At 43.5% G+C, this 21,897-nt stretch overlaps 1 protein-coding gene across 2 annotated transcripts; it reads left to right on the top strand.

Annotated features, from left to right (window-relative positions):
- Positions 1-10,355: 10,355 nt before the first annotated feature.
- On the top strand, positions 10,356-20,548 carry LOC6587322 (NADP-dependent malic enzyme). 2 transcript variants are annotated; one of them, XM_002013821.2, is made up of 4 exons: positions 10,356-10,654; positions 13,263-14,073; positions 18,493-19,421; positions 19,482-20,548. In XM_002013821.2, the coding sequence occupies exons 1-4, from the start codon at positions 10,593-10,595 to the stop codon at positions 20,155-20,157; spliced, it is 2,478 nt and encodes an 825-aa protein (XP_002013857.2). In that variant the 5' UTR covers positions 10,356-10,592; the 3' UTR covers positions 20,158-20,548. The 2 variants fall into 2 exon arrangements, with proteins under 2 accessions (XP_002013857.2, XP_026840529.1); XM_026984728.1 differs by lacking the exon at positions 10,356-10,654 and adding an exon at positions 12,827-12,939.
- Positions 20,549-21,897: the final 1,349 nt, after the last annotated feature.

Raw genomic sequence — 21,897 nt, 5'->3', positions numbered from 1 at the left:
CAGCCCGGAGATGACACAAGGCACAGTGATTCCAGGGATGATAGAAATTCGAGAATTAAATCCAAATCGTATATATGCGAGATAAATACTTCGACTAAACATTAGAACTGATCGGAAAATGACTATATCTATAGTTGGCCAAAAAAAACTTAAATACTTTTAAGCCATTCCTTGGTGCCTGGATTCCTTGGCTTATTCCGACCTAGGCTCATTAAAGAAAGCTTATTTGATTGATTATTAAGTTAAAATATCTTGTATTTAGGTATTTATTGCTTCTAGGACATTTACAGAATATTTAGATTCAATCCAGGCAATTTGAATATAAAGGTAATTCTGATTAATATTGTTTAGAATATTTTCTACCTTTGGTAGTATTTAAATGTTATTTCCATTGAATTTCTGCCACTGTGCCGCGACCATTTGAATGGGGTTTGCGAAAAAAGGCGCAACTTTGGCATAAATATGCATCCCCTGCCACCGCCTCCTACTGGTTCTGGGCACCCACATCCAGCGCTGTGCGGAGTTCAATTACGCGCAGCTTTCCACCGTCTCGTACGTACAGGTCCTGGCCCCCGGGGGATTATCGCTTACATTCTCAGTCAAGTGCGTTCGTTTATTGTGTTCGGTTCGGTAAGGTTCAGTTCGGTGCTGGATATTGTCTCGTAGCGTCAGTAGGTGGGGCCTAGGCCATGGCGCGAAATCGAGGTTTGAAGCGCTTGACTTTTATGAGGTAAAAGTGAAAGGAGAGTTGTCGTCGCGACGTTCCTTGATTTGCAAATGTCATAGGCACCACACGTGTGTCTGTATCTGTATTCTGCATCTGTGTGTCGGCAATCGACTGGATTGCTTGCGGCCTTGCGGAGTCCCATACATGAAGTTTTCAAAGAGCACAAATACAAGGATAACACATTATATGTGCATATGTATGTAAATTGAAAATATTACATACATGAATTATTTTGATGTAATAGGAAATATAATCAATGAAGCAATTCCCTGTTACATCGGTAGACATTATAAAAGAGGAAACCATTTGCATATCATCTTCTGGTTAATATCGATTCAATGAACATTCAATAGGGATTTAAGGGAATATTGGACCACGGTTGGCGTGTACCTAGGATCAAAAGTACAATCTGATTTCTATAAAAGGGTTTCCAGACATTTTGGCTCTCGAACTTATTAAGATCCAACTAATCCAGTTACCACCCAATAACCATTACTCAGCTACATCTCTGCGTGTATTAATTATAATTTATTTATTGTATTGCATTTATTCCTGAAGATAATCCCCATATAACTGTATAAACTGTAACCATTTCGCATAAATCTCTGGGAAGTTTCACTTGCCTTTTTGTCCTTTTTATGACAGCCATCGAAGTAACCCATAAAAATCGCGGAGCGCAAAAAAGTTGACCACTTTTAATCGATTCCCATATCCATTGGCTTAGATCAACTTTTCATTAATTTCAATCTGTGGCAAAATGCACTACTCTGCTCTCCTTTTGTTTTTTTGGTGGATTTTGTGACTGAAGGTCAAATATCCAATTTTTATGGTCGAGATATTGTTGTTGTCGTGTCAGCGATTTCTCATTTTTTCCCCCTTTTCAATTTTTTTGCTCGATGTCAGAGGAGAGGCGTGACATTAGCAGCTGTCGTCGCTGCGGGCGCTCTTTTGGGGCGCCACTGCAACATGAGACTCCACCGCATCCAGATCCCAGCCCGACCCGACCCGACCCGACCCGGCCCCATATCCCACTCGGGGTCTCCATCTGATGGATAACATGCAACTGCCATTGTGTTTGGCTTTTTCATCAGTGAACAGATTTCATTTTTTCGGCTGGTGCTTTTTTTGTCCGGTTCTGGCTGTTGCTTTGGTTGTGCCAACAATTTGTTTTAAAGCAGCCAGCGACAGCGTAAACTTTTTAATTAATATCAAATATGAAACGTTGCCATAACCGAGAGCATCCCGCGAATGGCCCGAATCAAAAAGCCCACTGGGCCACACGCCGTATACACAATACACGCCATACCCGGGCGACAGATGCCTTCGAAAGTGAAATGAGCCAGAGCTTGTTAAAAGTTTTAATTAAATTGATTGTCGCTTCTTTGCTGCCATTCATTAACTCGGTGTTCTTTTTTTGCCCGCGACCCATTGTCCCGGTGATTGTCAACGAGCCTTCAAATCGACTTTGAATGCAACCAAATTAATTTTGAAACAATTTAGTCGGGTTCAAACACACCGCACCGCATGCATTTTGAAATCCACTAAAGGGTTTTATACAAAAAAATAGCCAGCGACTTGAAAGAATCTCCAGATCGCAAACATTCCGCGTTTTAAAGTTGTCCATTTACATATTTTTAACAGGGTAACATTTTTGTATATATTTTTGTAGATTCAAATGATGGAATAATGGAACAAGGTTCAAAAAGATTGAAAAAAAACAGGACACGACTTACCAGTTTTGAGTCCTTAATGAGGTGGCAGAGCGGAAGGCGTTGGTGTCACAGATGTGCCTCGGGCATCCCTTTGAGAGAACCGATTGAGTAATTGATTATCTAAAATCCCCTTCCTTCATTTACGAGTACATCAGTCATTTAGGCAATTTCTTCTTTGTTTTTCAATCACTGCATGCGTGTATTTTATGTGTTGTATTTCATTGTGTGGGTGCAAGCCGGCCGCCTCTCCATTAACTATTTTGAATACGCTACTCGCTTAAAAATCCATGCCGCCATGGAAGCAAACTCTGGATTGGAATCACGCACCAATTTGGTTGCCAGCCAGAGAATTGTTTTTAAAATTGTAGTCGTTATACTGCGTGGACTAGAAAAATAGGGATAAAACCATAAACTAGTGATATCCTTTTGTTAATTACCTAATTAGAAGTAGGAATGCCTTAAACTCAGCCAGCTGGAGGAGAATACTCGCGTCTCTGACAACAAGGCAGATATCACAGCACCTCATACGCACGCTGTGAACGCTACGCCCTGCACTGCAACAGGGAAGAGGGAGGGAAACCACACACAATCACCGGTGTCGTTACACAGGGCTCGGTCGTAGGGAACATCCTATGCAACGCCATGTACGACGACATCCTGCGGTTCGCACTACCGGACGGGGGCACGCTGCTGGCCTTTGCTGATGACAATAGCGAAGCACAAACAGGACAAAGAAGGCTTACGCTGCCTGGCCTTCAGAAAACAGCCTAGGCCTTGCTAATAGAATGCTCGACCACTGCTGAGTCCCAACTTGTTGTGAAATACCTGGGAGCTTACCGTCTGGCCAATTTTAAGCTTTCAAATTCCAAATTTTTTTTCCGAAATTTCTACTTTAAAAACTTAGGAAAAGCAGAAAAACGAATTTTTTTGCGAAAGTTGCAGATATACAGCAGGATATCTCGCTTATACCATAGACAGAGGTCAGAGGTCCGGTCAATAAGATTTACCAACGATAGTGATTTAAGGCAGGCTCCACCCACAAATGTCGTCCAATAAATCAATTAAATCCAGATATGATCCTTGACGTCCGTGAAGGCAGCGCAGAATCACGTGGCAAAGAGTTAACTTCTTGACTGACAATTAATGCGACAGACCAACAGAACATGGCTATAAACATGGCGGCATGCCGGGGTCGACCCTGGCCATCTGCCGCTGCCGCTGCCGCCAGATATTGTCGACCGCAGGCGTGGCCTTTCCCGGACCAGCACGGCGTGGCAGGAGATGGATGCCTTGCCCGGGACCGTTCTCTCTGCTACTCAGCCCGTTTAATGTAGTTGTTAATGCATAATGAGCCGGGCGACTCTCTGGGCCGCTCTTGGGTGCTCTTCCCATCGCGATGCAGTCCTTTTTTAAAGCGGTTTAAAACGCGCACAACCCTTTGCCGCACTCCGCGTATATATTTCCCTTGGTTTTCTTGATTTCCCTTTAAACGCGTGTAAGCTGTGGCCTGTGCGAGTGTACAACATGCTGCGCGGTTTTTTACGTTTTGTGTCTTCACTTTTTTATTATTGACTGCATTTTATATTATTATTTAAAAATTAATTATACGCCACGTTGGCTCTTTTGGGTTTTTGCCGCATTACTTCGTCGCATTTTTACCGCCCGTCGACGTTTTTAATTTAAATATAAAATATTGACTCGACAACACAGGCGGGACCATATATTAAAAAATAGTTATCTCAAATTAATTTGGATTTACTTTGGTATTACTCCCTCCATCAACTCATCCCATCTCTTTGATGACTTTACAATTAATAAGCCCCGGCCAACGGTGTCTCATTGTATACGGTCAGTATATCTGGGATCTAATCAGTTGGACAGGCACTAGCAGGACATACCACACAGTGCCGGACTTGGCACAGCAATAGCTTTTGAGTTTACTTAGCCTTTAGCACTTTTAAATGAGGTATTATTTGAGCTTATTTCTGTGGACATGGATTCACATTCTTGTTCTGTGGAACTGTCCAATATTCAATCTGTATGTACCTTTTGCTACGCTGTGTACATTGTTGGCTTATAATCCCAATCGTATCCCAAAAGATAGAAGATCTAGTGACTGAAGTTAGTGGGCATATTAATTGTTTCAGATTCAGTTCGATCAGTATTTTCAATCAATCACTAATATGCTTTGAACAAAAATGTAATAAATACTGACCTCAGTACCTTTTCGATGCCTTCGATGGAATAATCGTACAATTGGCCATAATCAAAGGGTTTTGCTGTAGTGGCAACCCTTTTATTCCCAACTAGAAATATTTTTGTTTTCTTTGTAAAGGGTACATCTTGCCCCGGACACTGGACTGTGGACTCTGGACTCTAGCTTTGCCATCGTTTTTTGTTTAGATTGGCATTTCCGGCATGGACCAGGCCAAGACCAAGTGAGATCGTGTGCGCGTGACTCCTAAAATTGTTGGCTATGGGAACATTTTTGTGCTGGCCGAAGCCTGGGCGTTGAAAAATAAAACGCGACCAGCAAAGGCTAAGCCAAGCCCAAAAGAGATAGAGAGGCAGGGCAGGGCAGGCTGGCAAATGGTCAGACAGGGGGGGGAAGCTTTCAAATGGGTGCAAAGGGCGAATCGAAAATAGAAGAAAATCAAGCGCTGGGTGGAATTTCATACTGTTGGCATGGCATATCCGCTCCACTCCGCCCATCTCAGTGTGTGTGCGTGTGTGTGTGTGTGTGTGTGTGTGTGTGTGTGTGTGTGTGTGTGTGTGTACTATCCTTTGACAAGGACCACGAATGTGCTGCAGCAGGGTTTCAGTCGCCAGAGCTCGTCGTCCTTTGTACCTTCTGGCCGCTGTCCACGTCGATGTGTTGGCCATTTTATTATATTTGCTCGCAGACATTTTTGCTCTAATACGAAAATGGGATTTTAGGATATAAAAATTATGATAGATTACCGCTGCACTCCCATACTCCCATCGTCCTCCTGCCCCAGTCTCCCACAGACATTCTCCAAGTCGACAGAGCACTGCAGTCCCCTACATGGCCCCCGTCCGGAGCCTGCCCCATGCATCTTCGTGGAAATTGCCCCCAGCTTAGCTGGGGAAAATCATTTCATGATAAAAGTGCCTCTCAATTGCTTTGTTGCTTGTACTCGTAGAACGCCACTGAACGCTCTGCAACGGAACTCTTTCAGTTTTTTTTTTATTTTATTTAATTCAAGCCTGTACGAGCGGGAGGAATTCCTGAGTGCCAGAGAGCAGCTGTCACACAATGGATCCATCCAAAGTCATAATCATAATTCATTATGCCGGCAAGTGTATTATTATTATTATCCTGAATTTAGGGTTATTTGATTCACTCTAACTAGCATTTACTGTCCAAGTTTGTACTCAACTAAGTGCTCATATATCCCCATACATCCTCAACACCTAAAGAGTTAGTTAGTGAATATAATACATACGACAGTCTACGGCTATATTTTAACACGGCTTCGGCCCGTTGTGATATAGTAAATCCTTGAACCAAACAGAGGCGTGTTTTTTTTTGTATTGTGCTGCCAGGCTGCCAGGCTGCTATGGATTGTTTGATCATCCAGTGACTAGAATCTAGTCGTTCATTGCTCTCCTATATATTGAGCCCCACTGTTGGGCTTCGCTTAAGACGAGTAGTAGCACCATGACTGACCAGCCCGCCCACAATTTTTTGCTGTTGCCAATGATGTTTCGCATGGCCATGGCTGATAAAAAAAATGCTTATTTTGCTTTGATGCAAGCGGTAACGTTATCACTGTCACTCGATGCATCTATACATATGAGCCGATGTTTAAATCAGCTTGGATTCGTCGGCTAAAAGAAACCACCTGTAATCCGTTGAAAACCATCAGGTGCAATTTTCACCCAAAAAGAAACGGTACACAATTACAGCGCCAATGACTGCGTGTCGCCCATGTATGGAACTACATATAGCGCCATCTATTTCTAGTATTTCAAGTAAAACAGGCTCTTTCATTTTACATTACATTCACATTATACATGTGACATGACAAATGAAAAATGTTCTACTTGTGAAACTCATTTTACATGTTCAATTTCGGGCCTTAGAATAAGCGGACTTTTTAAATTGAAAGTCCAATTTCGGGCAGAAGAGATTGGGCCCAATTTAGCTTGAAAGAAAGAGATAGAGCTCTATCATGGCAGACTCGAAGAGGTTGGTTGCAACAGATTTAAAGGTGGCCTTCTTATTTTAATGCCGATAACGAAAAAAACTAAAGGCGGAAAATTGCGAATTGCAAAGGGAAAAAACCGGCGCAGTCCACTTACTATGCAAGCGGGGGTTGGCCCATGAGGGTAGCCAGGGACCAGGTGTTCTGTCCCGTAATTATATATCCTTTGTTCGCACACTCTACGGTTTTCAGTTTATTCTTGGGCACTCTGGGACACTCCGTGGTCACCTGTAAAGCAAAGACCTTGGCTTCCACGAAGAAGTGGTATATATTCTTGTAAGTGTAATATTATAATTTATGCAGGCAATTGGTATCGGAGCCGATGACTGCCGCATGGTCTCTCTCGTAAACCCTTGATAGGCCGCAATTTATGAACAATTTTCGGTTATGATCTATTTCCCGGTCGGACATGATGTAAAAATAATAAGTTCGGCTAGAAAAAAAAATTCCGCAATCAATTTTGACACTTTATTCAAATGACCGACCGCCAAATAGTTTCCGCACTTCAATTCTTGATAAATAACTTAAATCAACCCTGTTTTCAATTGCGATATAATTGCGAATGCATTCCTGCATTCCCTGCCAACAGGTGAACAAATTCGGTCTTGTCGTGAAAGCTCGATATATCGATACCAAATCCTACGCAAAAATGAGTTACCCGCTCTTTTTTAAAATCCAATACGATTTTAAAAATTTTGCAAAATTGTCATCAATTGGGAAAAATCATCTCACGTCAATGCGGTTCCCAAAATCCAAACAGGACTTTACCTTAACCTTTAACAAGGACCAATCGGAAAGCGATTGTGGTGCGAGCAAAGGTAATTCCAGCTCCAAAAGCGTATTGTGGCGGTTAAAACGGTCGTAGTTTAACTTGTGCTTCATACGGGTAGTACAACTTACAATTGTTGATAGTACTATACCTTTATGTATTTAAGCATATGTATTACCGGTGGGGATCTTATTAAGTACTTGTAATTTTTTAAGTGCTCCTCCAATTTAGTGCTGCTTGGAAAAAATGAGAGTGCCTACAACATCTAACAACACAACCAACGGATTTTTTTTGTAATTCTGAAATTTCCTTTTGATATACTTTAACCCACAAAAATATCTCCAATAGACACAAACAAAGTAACGGCAAAACATTTAACAAATTTTTCTGTCGGCCGGCATTTGGGTGGGGCATGCACTTTGACGCAAATAGTCTATGGCTGTGGTTGCTGCATCTATTGTGTAAGAGCGGAGGGGTGAGGAACAGGCAGTTGCAGCGTGCAACATGCAGCATTCCTACAGCAAATGAAATTATAAATGTAAATTTTTGCCTGTTGAAAGTTACAATTTCTTTTTTTTGGCTTTGAGTACTTTCAATGATGAGTTTTTGTTTTTAATTGGCAAATTAGCTCTTTTCGTGGCTGGCTCGCGGAACTGTCGGTTCCGATATGGGCGGCTATGGCCTTGAATGCCACGCCATTGCTAATGAACCACCATGGTACGAGACGGTGTCTGCCTCCACCGATCTTCCATTCATTCATAGCTCGCTTACATGCCCCTTTTGACAGACCTGGAGATGGAACTCGCGCATGATTTGGACTTTAGGCTCTGCTGCTTAAAGCGTGGTTCTATTTAGCAGCTATACACGAATATGCCATGGATGCTCTAGGCGTGAGCTGGCCTGGCTGGGGCCCCAAAGCCCCGTCGTCTGAGCTTTCCTGTCGCAGCTTTTTGCTGGCTCATCAACAGCTGTTTGCTTTCCTAGGCAGGCTTTGGTCGCATCCGCTGTTACTGAGTCAGCTACGAACCTACAGTAGGACTCTGGTAGGTAAAGAAAAACAAAGTTGCTGGACAAGTATTACAATATATTTCCCACTACCGTTTACAGCCATCGACTCTCTTTTTGCGAGAAACAATAGACTCTCCACGAAACCACTTGTAAGTGTAACATCCGACATGGGTCAGAGAGAATCAGGATATATATAACACGGTAAGTTACATCAAACAGAAGACTGGCACATTGCTTTATAGACTAATTTAATATTGTTAATCGTATTTTTTCCAGTGAAGGTGAAGGAGGACATCAAGGAGCGCCAACAACATGGTCTTTCATCGTAAAAAAGTCATCGAACTTGACTTTATGAAGACCCAGGCGGAGAAGAAAGGAGGCGGAGAGAAAAGAAAAACATCGTAAGCATCAACTCCATCCAGTGATCCACATTCTGCCCAAAGCTTGGATACACCACTTTGGTGGCTTGGATTTATTGACTTGACTTGATTCACTTTTCATACCAATGTTTGATTGCATAAAAGAACTACTAATCTATGCCAGCCCTCTCTCACACATAGTATCCGTATTGTAAGCTGCCGATGAAGATGAACCTAGATAACACATAGGTTAATACAGGCCCGTCGACTCGGAATACATTTTGTAATTGTCGTTGGTTGAACCGATTAAAAGAAAAAATTTGACCCTGACAAAAAAAAAAAACAAAATAAAAATCGTGATGCAATTTTGTGGGGATGTGACAATTTCGCAAAATGCCACAAAAAGCACACAAAAAAATGGTAAGCACGAATGGTGTTTACACTTACAAACATTAGGCTGTGTGTTAAAACAAAATATAAAAAAAGTAATGTGAGATTTATTATTATAGCTAAGCTAAATCCCCCCAAACACGATTTTGTATGTTGTAAATTCTGATGAATATTTTTTAAGCTTATCTTATTTAAATCTGGCAAGCGCCAAGAAAACGAACGAACGAATTATTCAGAGGACAACAAAAAGAACAAAACTTAGGGGTCGGCTAATGCGAATAGCCTATGGCCTGCACACAGCCAACAGGTAAATAGGATCTCATTTTCTTATATATTTGGATCTTCTTTGTTCCACCTAAGTGCAGTCGACTGGGTCGCGATGGTCAGTCCGTGGGTTGCCTTCTCTTATATTTCGAATTATTATTAAGTTTTAATTAGGCAACAACAAATTGCCCAATGCATTGGAGGTACCTCCAAAGGTCGCTGCTGCGATTGGCCAACTGGCCGACATTTGAGCAAGTCAACGCCGGAGCGTCTCTGGTCTCCGGTCTCTAAGGCTGTAACGTTCAATTAAACAGTAGTCTATGGCCCCCAGAAATGACTCAACCGTCCCCTGCCGCTTTTCGAGTCTATCGCTCTGCTCACACGAATGTCGCGTGTTACCTGCGTGAGCCAGTGAACGGACACTGAGAAAACAAATAGTTAATGTACTATGTGCTGATATGAAATTGTAAAAAAAACACTATATATTCATAAATATGTATATGTATAAATATGTATAAGTTCATTTTTGTTCAATCTCTGGTACCAGTTTATTATCATAGGAAAATTCCAAAGAGCATTTGTTTCCATCACAAATGCTATATATTATCTGTGTGGTCGATCATTCCAGGACAATTATATATTTTAGCCCTCTATCCCTAAACATTGCCCGAAAATTAACTCTAAGACGAACTTTTTCGCTCAGTGGATGGGTTTTTCTGTTGGTGTGTGCAAGCTCTGTCGCTCACTTGCACTCCCATTCTCCTTTGGGCAACGCCGCTACAAGTGGCCTCAGGCCGAGCCGCGTTTTCAGTCCGAGTTTAGTTTTTGATTCGGTTCGGTTTCGGGCGGTTCAGAGTCGATGATTGAACAACTTGGCAGTGCGGGTTACAAACCGATTCGAGTGCAAAAACACTGTTTTAATATTGGTTATTAACGCTGCTCGAAATATTTCAGGCAAACCTTCGTGTCGCCGGTGCCAGACTTGTAAAACTTGCCTTCAAAACACGAAAAGTTCTCTATTGTTGCATTCTCCCTTGGCTTATGAACATCTGTGGAACGTCAGGTACTGGCGCTCTGATTTCAATTAACGAGCTCAGGTTTTGCTGCAGTTAATTATCCGAATCGGTACTGAAAATGGGCAATTCCAGTTCCATTTGCGCCGATCGCAATGCCGTAAGAAATTTCGATGAAAATGGGTAAGGAAACGCAAAAAGAAAAAACAAAAAAAAACAGCAGCCCCGCAAAAGGCAACTGCAAACGAAGGGAGGACTTGAGGAGTGCGAGAGGTGCCCGATTAGTTGCTCAAGCAGTGATACAATATTATTAAGTTCCAAGTAAATTAATCTTCAAAGATATTTCCATCTCCATGAAATACTTACATTCTTGTTACAAAAATGTGTATATGTTAAAATCAATCTGAATTGAGATGAAAATTAGTTCAACTGAGAGTAAAAGTCCATATACTCGAAGCAACACAAAATGAGTCTATCAAAACATTCCTCGAGTCATTTTTACATTCCATTCCACGCTTCTCCGTTTGATCCATTAGTAGCACTGTGTAGAATCTGTCTCCCCCAACTTGTAGCTCCACCCTGCAATTAGTTGGCTTATTTAGACTGCACGTGAAATAAATAAAAACAAACGCCCCAGCCACACCCCCGAGCTGTTGCTGTCAGAAATCTTCATCTGGCACTGTCATTAGTGTTTAACGATGCGATTTACTGGCGTTTTATCAGCGATTTACGCGCGACTCATCGACACCCGACACATCGGACAAGTGGGGTGGCACACGCCACACCGTCCATCGATAGTTAAGGCGGGGCGGGCAGCAGGTGTCTGCATCTATAATTAACGATTTTCGAATTAAACCCTTATTGGATCGCTGGAGAGCCAGAAAAAACCGAAACCGAGCGACAGGTGCTTTTCGCTATTCGGTCATGAAAGTTCTCGAAAAATAATAAAAAAAAGATTGAACACACGAAACAAAGCTTCAGTGAATTATTAATATTGATGAAGGTTGCTCCGCACACATGTGTGTAATGTTCCAATTTATTGGCATGCCATGTACTCGTACTTTCAATTTTTGTGTAATAATTGAATGGTTCAGACTTCGAAACGCACGTTGCATGTGATTGCCTCAAGTGCAAACTCTGGAGACTGGTTGGGGATCGCTATGGTACGGAATATTGAACGTTAAGCCTAAGGTTTAATTTGGGCTGGTTCGCTATTAATTTTATAGACAGAACTTAATAAAATATAACGAACATAAGATGAAAAAAAGCAAAAGGAATTGGCAAAAACTAAGAACTCACTAAACGAGCATATACGAATAAAATATAAAATAGCAAGAAACCAATATAATTTCTGAAATTTAAAGTTTCCATTTTACATTGATTTTTCATTTGAAAGCCTAATATTTCCCAGACATATTTTTTTGTAATCTACAAAGTTCTGAGCGGAATTCAAAATTCACACTCTTCTTCGTACTCAAGTTATGAGGAAAACCTTTAAAAATAAGACTTTTCTCAAATTTAAAAGAGTCTGACCAAAAAAAACAATAATTCCTAACAAATTTTTGGAGCATAATATCCGAAATATCGGTTATATTTTCTTGCCTAGGGCCTTCAGCTAGCTTATCATATTTTGACCGTACCTTTTTGTACATGCTGGACCGAACCCGCTTAGGTATAGTTTTTAACCGTTTTGGACCAATTTCCGTTTGAAACGTGACCTTGCAGTCATTGAACTGACTATTGTTTTTTAATCACTCATTTTTCAGCCTCAAGGTAGTAACATTTTTCTTCCACAATTCGAATTACTAATTCGGTTAAATTTGCAATGATATTGGCAATTCCAATCTGTATTCATCATTGGGGATAGTCATCCCCGATCATCCGATTCAAGGTCATTCTCGTCGCGAAAAATCGTTTTGTCTATGAGCTTTTCTGAGTTCCAATCAAAGGGGACCCTCTTTAGAGGGACGACACTGTGATCTGACGGTATCTGAACTTTATCGAAATGCTTTCGTTCTGTGTTCTTTGGCCCAGACACTTGTATTGTTGTTATTATGCCACATAAACGGGCAAATAAATATATAAACATACATATGTATGTACACATTTGCCGCTTTTATCAGTCAGCTGCTTTCCGTCCGAGCGCCGACAATCTGGCGAGAGTTAATCAGTAGAAGGAAAGTGTAAAATGTAAATGGCAAAAAGACTGAGCGAGAAATCGAGTGCTGCATGTTGAGCTCAGTTCCCTTTGAGTGCTCTAGCACGGTAGTCAGTGAAAATTAGCAAAATAGAGACGGTTTCTCAGAGACAATTACATACATACATACGTACAAGGAAAGCGGAATCGGAACGAACTTCAAGTGTCTTGTACATATAGAGACCATATCAGGTGCAGCTACGATGTACTCTGCTCTCCGGCGCTATTCCGCGTACTCGAGCGGAACCTTTGGACGACGGCTCAAGCTGCTGTGAGTGTTAGACTAATACATAATACCCACATAATCGTATTAGTCCTAACGAACAAGTGGGCGTGGAGCGGGGGCAGGGTTAATCAATGACATTGCTTATCACGGCTTATCGGATCGAAAGCCTGTCTGGAACGAGCATCACCTGTTCCGATTCGGCTGGAGGGATAAAGTCAAAGACAAAGTAGGGAACAGATGGCTGACATTTCTTCACATAACAGTCGATTCCCACAATTCCTTAATTGAATTACATAGCGCACATTCCCACATACTTACTATTCCCCTCTCTCTCTCTCTGTCTCTTTTCCAATATCTCGTCCCCCCAGCACGCCGGTATATCCAACTGCAAATAATTCCCACAGCCCTTCCAATGGCCAAATAACACCATACCTTCAGCAGCAACAACAACAGCCACAGCACGGCCTCTACAAAACCACAATTCCCGTTGGTAGCTCTCGGAGCACCAGCAGCAGCTGTTCTCACTGCCGAACAGCTGACCCGCGCTCAGGCGCACTAGCGAACAACAACAATGAGAGCACGGCAGCCACAACCACCCTGCCCACACCAGCCCACATTCTCTCTTGCACACACACCCATACGGCGGGAGCAGCACCATGTAGATGTGGCGACGCTCCGACGTCGGCGCAAAAATGGCGCAGTAGTCGTGTGTGTAACAATCATACGACTACAACGACGACAACACTCGAATACGAACTTTCCAATTTTGCAAAACTAACGACACAAATCAGTACGCAAAGCGACGGCGACAGAGCAACATCATCATCAGAAGCCCCAGCAGCAGCAGCTGACCGAGCAGAAGCAGCGAAGCCAAGCGATCAACTACAAGCAACGGACTTGCCGCCTCCACCGCAAGGACTTCAGTTATCCTCGCAGCACCACTGGAACCAGCTTCACCGGAGTCTCAACGCTCTCCACCAGCAGCAACTGAGCCACAGCTTCCAGCCGCCGCAGCGTTCTTACAGCAACTGCAGCAACAACAACGACGACATGAGCAAGTTAGTCAACATTGACCAGTATACGCCCCGCGATCGTCTGGGACTTTGGGGCACCGGCGACAACGAAGTCGTTGGAAGCATCTCCGGATTAACCCGTCTCCACGACAAGCGCTATGCAAAGGTGAGTCCCCGCTCCGCTCCGGCTCTCTTCTTATGTATTTAGCCCTTGGGCAGCAGAAATTTTGAGTGGAAAAGTACCAGGCAAAAGTGTTGCGTGCAGGGTGGGTTTTTTGATGTGAATCTGCCCTGAGGGGGAATCGATGATAGGCTTTCCTGACTGACATGACAGTGGTAGCCACGAGTCTAGTACCAGTCCCTACTCCGCTAGGATTTCACAATTCGCTGCTGGCTATTTTTAAAGCAATGCCATACAAAAATTCCAATTCATAAATACATAAATAACTATTTAACGGAAATGTCAGCTGACAATTCAAAGCAGAGAATAAAATATATACTTTTTGGCAGTTGCTCCATTTCTTACGGCGAGTGCGTGGTGTCTGGTGTGGGTGACCTTTAGATGACATAGCCGGGCCCAGTGCGAGAGCGGGAGAGCAACAGCCAGACTGTCAGTCCAGTTTCACTCGAACACGCGCCGCACTGGAAGACCAAAGCTCATACGATTTGTTTTTTTTTTATTCATTTTTTTTTTTGTGGCTGATGTCAGACGTCGGAACACACAGAAAATCGATAGCAAGCAGCTATAATTGGTCAATTAAATATCCATGGGCTATCAAGCAGCTAACATGAGACCTGACAGAATTAATCTTTCAACTTGTTCTCTTAGATTGCATTTCAAGTTCAATGCCAATTTGCAGACGAGATGCGATGCTGTTTGTGCTTTTCGGCTTGCAATTGTTTTTCCGCTATTTTCGCATGGCAGATGAGAGCCAATTTGGTTCCATTGTTGCTGCTGAGAGAGCACAGAGAGAAAGAGAGAGTGAGGCGCATGGGTCTTCTGTAGTTGTACCCGGTGCTCGAGGGGGACAAGGGCATGTTTTATTTTATACAGCTGCATGCAGTAGCCGAAAGACAGAGAATGTTGTTTTACATGTTTTTATAAACGGCCCATTCCTCTCCCTGAAATTGGGATATACACAGTTTTATATGTACTCAAATAGCGCTTCGATCAAACAATTATTACAGTCAGAATGACGAAACAATAATAGTAGGAGTACTCCTCTATATAATAGAATATAGGATGAATATCAATTGCATTTCGCAACGTGAGCAGAAGCTTCAGTAAAGAACCCCCTCCGGAAATGTTCTTCCCTAAATGCCTTTAATAACAATAATAATGATTATTCCCAATCTCTTATTACGTCGAAGCACAATGTCAGGAAATGTTTAAACTGAAATTAATATTGTAGGCAGAAAATACCGGTATCTTTGTCTTATCGGAGATGTTATTCTACTTCGTTCCGAGCAAACGACACTTGCTTATCGCGGTGCCCTGTCTCTGTCCCCTACTTGAGTTCTGCACTCAACAGCTGATGTTTATATTCCAACTGGAAATGTTTTCATTTCTCTTTTCCGCAAACCGATGGAAAGTTTTCAAGTTCTTATCGCAAAAAAAAACTACTGTCGGAAGAGAGAAGACAGAAGGCCGAAGGCCGAACCAGCACCAAGAACTGACCTACATTTACCCATAAATTTAACTCCGTTCCGAACCGCAAAAAAAAAAAACAAGAACCAAGTGCGATAATACTCTCACTCATCGCCCTCTATCAGCCATGTACATACATACATATGTATGTACATACATATGTATATTATATATAGTCGAACCATACATCAGCGTGTTTGCTCACACCAGACGATAATTTGCATAAGTATGCCTTTTTGTTTGTCTCTTGCTTCATTCTCTGCTCGCCTGCTATTGGTGTTGTTTATTGGCTTTCAAAGGAAATTAAAAATTTAAACAAATTCAAGCGGTCAATGTGCCGCACCGAATGAGCAGAGCATATAGTTCGGCACTTACTGTAGCTCTGTTAAAGGCACATAGTTCGATTGTTTTCTGTGTAAAGAAACACTTTTAATTCCAAGTAATTTCATGATAGTATTTTTGAAGATTTACTTGGAAGTTTTATTCCATAAAAGACGTTTTTTCGTACATTTTTAGTTTCCTATTCCACTACCACACATAAGTAGCATTATCCTTTCTTGTGTCACTTCCGCTCCGTTCCAAAGCTGCCTTGAGACCCTGACACATCCATGCATCCTCCCATCATTCCGCACAGCCTGGCCCACAATGGCACAAAGTGCAAGCCTTGAACAAAAGGCCTTTCATCAGCTCACCTTTGCAGAGGAAACAATTTGCTGGGCTGGGAATTATGCCTCTTATGTCTGCCTGAGCTCGCGCTGATTAAGGCGGCGCTTTCGTCATCTGGAGGTATTCAGAGCTCTGACCCAGACATCCATTAATTATGATGATGATGAGGATCATCATTATCTGTAACTGGTCGCGCCAGACGGTGCAAATATCAGCTGAGCGCTAATTCGTGTTTTGGTTTGAGGCGTTTATTTTTTTTTTGTCTTTTTCTGTCTTTGGTTTTTGTTTTGTTTTTTTTTTTGCAATTTCAAACGAATTTCGTATGCGATATCGCAGAGTTGTCTCTACATTTCGTTGTGTGGCAAGCTTGAATTTTTGCCGCACTTGATGTGGAGAATACCTGTTGCCAGGCAGCCAGACGGTACACACTTTCGCTCGCTTATCGTCCGTCGTGCCGTTGTGCTGTCGATTTCAATGTCAACGGTGTCGTTCTCAAGTTTTTTATTATTTCACCAGCCCACCGATGACGTAGCCAGCGATAACGGGAAATTAGTGTTTATGGGGGCTCACTCGGGCATGGTACGCGACTCGTAGCTCGTTTATTGTCTTAAATGGAATTCTCACACCGCACAAGCCCTCTAATCAGAACAACTACAACCGCACCGAACGAAATTGTATTAAATTGACCGAAACTTGACGCAAGTCCACGCACTTCACGCATGCGCTTCCCCTTCAAATAATGATTCAAATAAGCTTTGTTTAGATCAACTTTCATGTTTGGCTCGAGTATTTTGTTTCTAGACTTTTATAAACACAGACTGACGAGCGAGCCTTCTCCTTGGGAGATGGGAAATTTGTATGATAAACTTACAAATAGGGTGCTCTTTGTCATACCCAGCAAGCATCTCGATGAATACATTAACTAGAGCTACACAATTTACTGAAAAGACACTTCAAGCAAAGACACTTAGATAGCATTAGAGCAATGGAAGTAGTAAAGACGTCAAATGAAGTCCCACACAGGGCATCAATAAAAGAATATTAGTTAGTCAGTTCTCATCGAGCACGTCACCCTAACGTGGCTATTTCTAGCCATTCTAAGCCACAATGTTGAAACCATAGATACTACTTTTTTATCAGAATTAGCACCTTACCAAGTCAGCATGAATGAACATAAAAATACTGCTTGTCATCTCAACCTGGGGTAATCCAATGATTCTCTATCATTTGGTAAAACCCCAAGGAATGATGGATACAATCTATATTTAAGACCAAAGAAAGTTGAGGAAATACCATGTTCGCCGGGAAAAAATTAATTTATTCGCCCCTCAAAGCAAAAGAAATAAGACAAATGGTCTCGGACTTTTAAAAGTTTTATAATAGATCGAACAGCAGTGGATAAACATGCCCGTAAATTAAAGGTGAACGATGTCTCAGTGGCAGAAACTTACGATAAACTTTGACATTTTCACAATACCTTTGTCCGGTCACGATTTTGGTGTTCGCATAATTACATTTAATGCACGAGTAATTATTCCCTAATGTGCATATCAGCAGGTACTACGAGTACATCCGTAAAAATTCCTTAAACCTGTCATAAGCCAGCGTAATGCATATGTTTGGAAGCCAATTGGCACGTTTTTTCATTGGCGAAGACCTAGTCAGGGGTTTTGAGGAACGCCCCCAACATAATCGCGTAATATTGTATGGCTCGCAGGCATTTTCGAAAATAGACGCAGCAATTACAAAGCAAACTTTCAAAACCACCGCATCATCGTGCGTGTGAATCGAGGCCAGCTCAGCTCTGAGTCATTTCGAGTCAAACCCCCAAACCCCCTCCCCGCACAATGCATTTGAATACCGGTTCGCGAATCGCGATCGGCATGGACAGAGCCAGAGCCAGAGCCAGAGCTAGAATTTGACTTTGAACTTGAAATCGGGCTGGTGCCTGGGCGAGCGCTAATCTCGCCCCATTCACTACCCAGCTTCTGAACATGGCAAGGTCAGACCGACGCGACAGACAGCGGCAGGGCTCACGACAGTCAGATTGTCTATCCGGAGGAATGGCGCGTGCTCAGGCGATGGGTGAATGATAAGCAGCAGCAAACTTTTCCACCATTTCAGCGAACGCCAGAGTGATAGCCAGAGCCTCAGAGCAGATCATTGTGCACTAATTAATTGTCGGGTGATCTTTTCAAATTCGAACTCTGCAAATCATAGGTTTGAGAGACAACTTTTGCTAGTTATAATGTACATATTCATCTCCTTCAGGGTCTGGCTTTCACACACGAGGAACGCCAGCAGTTGGGCATCCATGGCCTTCTGCCGTACGTGGTGCGCGACGATGAGGAGCAGGTCAAGCATAGCCGCATCCTGCTTGACCGATTGGAGAACGACTTGGACAAGTACATGTACCTGATCAGCCTGTCGGAGAGCAACGAGCGCCTGTTCTACAAGGTGCTCAGCTCGGACATCGCCCACATGATGCCGCTGGTGTACACCCCAACGGTGGGTCTGGCCTGCCAGAAGTACAGCCTGATCTACCAGCACGCCAAGGGCATGTACATATCGATCAAGGACAAGGGCCACGTCTACGAGGTGCTCAAGAACTGGCCCGAGACAGATGTGCGCGCCATTGTGGTGACCGACGGCGAGCGTATCCTGGGTCTGGGCGATCTCGGGGCCAATGGCATGGGCATTCCCGTGGGCAAGCTGTCCCTGTACACGGCTCTGGCCGGTATCAAGCCATCGCAATGCCTGCCCATTACCTTGGATGTGGGCACGAACACTGAAAGCATTCTGGAGGATCCCCTGTATGTGGGTCTGCGCCAGAAGCGTCCCACCGGCGCCCTCTACGACGAGTTCATCGAAGAGTTCATGAAGGGATGTGTGCGTCGCTTTGGCCAGAACTGCCTCATCCAGTTCGAGGACTTTGCCAACGCGAATGCTTTCCGTCTGCTGTCCAAGTACCGTGACTCGTACTGCACCTTCAACGATGACATTCAGGGCACCGCCTCGGTGGCCGTGGCCGGTCTGTTGGCCTCGCTGAAGATCAAGAAGACCACGCTGAAGGACAATGTGCTCCTGTTCTTAGGAGCTGGCGAGGCCGCTCTCGGCATTGCCACGCTCTGCACCATGGCGATGAAGGCCGAAGGACTCACCGATGATGAGGCCAAGGCTCGCATCTGGATGGTGGACAGGTAACAAACATACTCTATTCCACATCCACATTAAAAGCTAACTGGCTAACGTATTTCTAGCCGTGGCGTCATTGTCCGTGACCGCCCAAAGGGTGGCCTCACCGAGCACAAGCTGCACTTTGCCCAGACTCACGCTCCGATCGATACCCTGGAAGAGGCTGTGCGTCGCGTGCGTCCCAATGTGCTGATTGGCGCTGCCGCCCAAGGTGGAGCCTTCACCAAGGAGATCCTGGAGAAGATGGCCGAGATCAACGAGACCCCCATCATCTTCGCCCTGTCGAACCCCACCAGCAAGGCCGAGTGCACCGCCGAGGAGGCGTACACACACACCCAGGGCAAGTGCATATTTGCATCTGGATCGCCGTTCGCCCCAGTGACGTACAACGGCCGCAAGTTCTATCCTGGCCAGGGCAACAACTCGTACATCTTTCCGGGCGTGGCTCTCGGTGTCCTGTGCGCCGGAATGCTTACCATTCCCGAAGAGGTGTTCCTGGTCTCGGCCGAGCGCCTTGCCGAGCTGGTCTCCAAGGATGATCTGAACAGGGGCAGCCTGTACCCACCCCTCCCCTCGATTGTCAACTGCTCGATAGCCATTGCCGAGAAGATTGTGGAATACGCCTACAAGAACGGACTGGCCACCGTTTATCCCGAGCCCGCCAACAAGGTGGCCTTCATCAAGGCACAAATGTACGATCTGGACTACCCGCGTGCCGTGCCTGCCACCTACCACTTGTAAATGGAAGTACCCCTAGATCTAGCTGTGGCATGGCAGCGTACTTTCCATTCCACTGCGAGCAGTCGCCGAACACGTGCATCCCCAGATATTAAACCGGCACGAGCAGAAACCATGTTATTTATTATATAAAATCTCACATCTGTCTAACACATAGCAAAATTGTACCACGCCTATCCACATCTGTATGTATTTACTCGCCCCACGGGCTCTAAAGCTCCTGGCCAGACCCTACTTTGAGAACTGCGTTTACCAACTCCACAAACAATTTTTTATGATGTCGATTTTATGTAAATGGGCTATTGATCTACTAGATATGTAAACAAATTCTATGTAATCTTGAAAAACACAAACTAGGCTAAGTACCTACAAATAAAATACAAAAAAAATGAAATCCTTCTGGTATAGTATTAGGATTTTACGGTTTCTAATTATTGTAAACACTACAAAAAGCCGGCTGCAATAGCTATAGCTGATAAAACTAGCCAGTAAGTCTTTTGTTATTAACAAAATCGGTTTAGGTACGTCGATTTAAACGCGTCGATTTTATACTGTGTTACTTGAGAATTGAATTATTCAGAAATTTAGTATGGGACAGTAGGAGTATACGACTGGATTTGGAAGCTTCGAAGTTGCCTTGAACTAATTGGTAACGTGGTAGCCTTGTCCTGAACCCTGCTCCGCCAAATTGATCGTACATATACTATTCCAGGATAGTGTGGCTGAGTTGCAGCGAGTCTGAGACTGCAATTAGTTCCTCTACACGTGCGCCACTTGTGGTGTCTTCAGGAAGCGTGAGATCGACCTGCTGATTTTCACTTTCTGACGCTTTTACACTGATACCCATGAATCTTTCACCCCATTACTGTTGTATTTACCTTGGAAAAAAATTCAATACTAAAGACATAACTGAGGAAACTCTGCAGCCGCAGATCACATTCTCCTTTTGCTATATGTCCTTCCGACCGGGACGCCACCTTCGTCCCAACTTTTGTTACCAAGTACGACTGTTAATCTTATGTCGGATCTGATTAGCATCGCAAAATGGTGACCCTGACGCTCACACCAACATGAGCCACTACTCGAGTGCACGACCTTGCAATGCTATTGGCATAAGCACTTAAATGTAGTCTTGGTGTATTGCATGTGCTTCGACTTACTTTTCTACCTGATCGATAAACTAGCGGACATTGGTATTCGCGTCAAACCGAACTCCCCAGCTTCTAAAGCCCGCCCTTATAATGATTGCTTCTGCTGTTTTTTATAACCGATACTCAAAATGAGTATAGGGGTGTATTAACGTCCAGCAGGAAGCGTTTCCGACCCCATAGCCGAGTCGATTGAGCTATGTTTGTCTGTCCGTCCCTATGAGAGCTAGAGCAACGACGTTTTGTGTGCAGACTTCTATTATATGTCACTGTTAAAAATGTTTTTCAAATCTTCGCCCCGATTTAAAGGATCTCAGAGACTATTAGAGCTATAGCAACCAAATTTGATATCCATAATTCTGTTAGATCTCACTGTTAAAAGTCGGTTTCACCCCCTTCCGCCCCACCATCATAGAGAATGACCATATCTACCAAATTGCCGAATATGGATCAGATCGGAATATTATTATAACCAAAAGATTTTTGTCATCTCAGGAACCAGTGAATGCAGGAACTAGTCCGTCTCTGCTGTAAAGCTATCTCAATGAAATTTTGATTTTCCATTTAATTCTTACAGAGGCCATGAATGGAATCT

This window comes from Drosophila persimilis, unplaced genomic scaffold (genome assembly GCF_003286085.1).
Source record: "Drosophila persimilis strain 14011-0111.01,24,50 unplaced genomic scaffold, DperRS2 tig00000000-arrow-pilon, whole genome shotgun sequence".
Classification (NCBI taxonomy): domain Eukaryota; kingdom Metazoa; phylum Arthropoda; class Insecta; order Diptera; family Drosophilidae; genus Drosophila; species Drosophila persimilis.
The sequence above is the reverse complement of the archived record's forward strand: the minus strand, read 5'-3'. Positions and strand labels throughout refer to the sequence as shown.

Bases quoted from the DNA above. Each gene is read 5' to 3' on its own strand.
- LOC6587322 (XM_026984728.1), top strand. From the start codon at position 12,872: ATGTACTCTGCTCTCCGGCGCTATTCCGCGTACTCGAGCGGAACCTTT. The intron at 12,940-13,262 runs GTGAGTGTTAGA...TCGTCCCCCCAG, and splicing joins GGACGACGGCTCAAGCTGCT to CACGCCGGTATATCCAACTG. The intron at 19,422-19,481 runs GTAACAAACATA...ACGTATTTCTAG, and splicing joins CGCATCTGGATGGTGGACAG to CCGTGGCGTCATTGTCCGTG.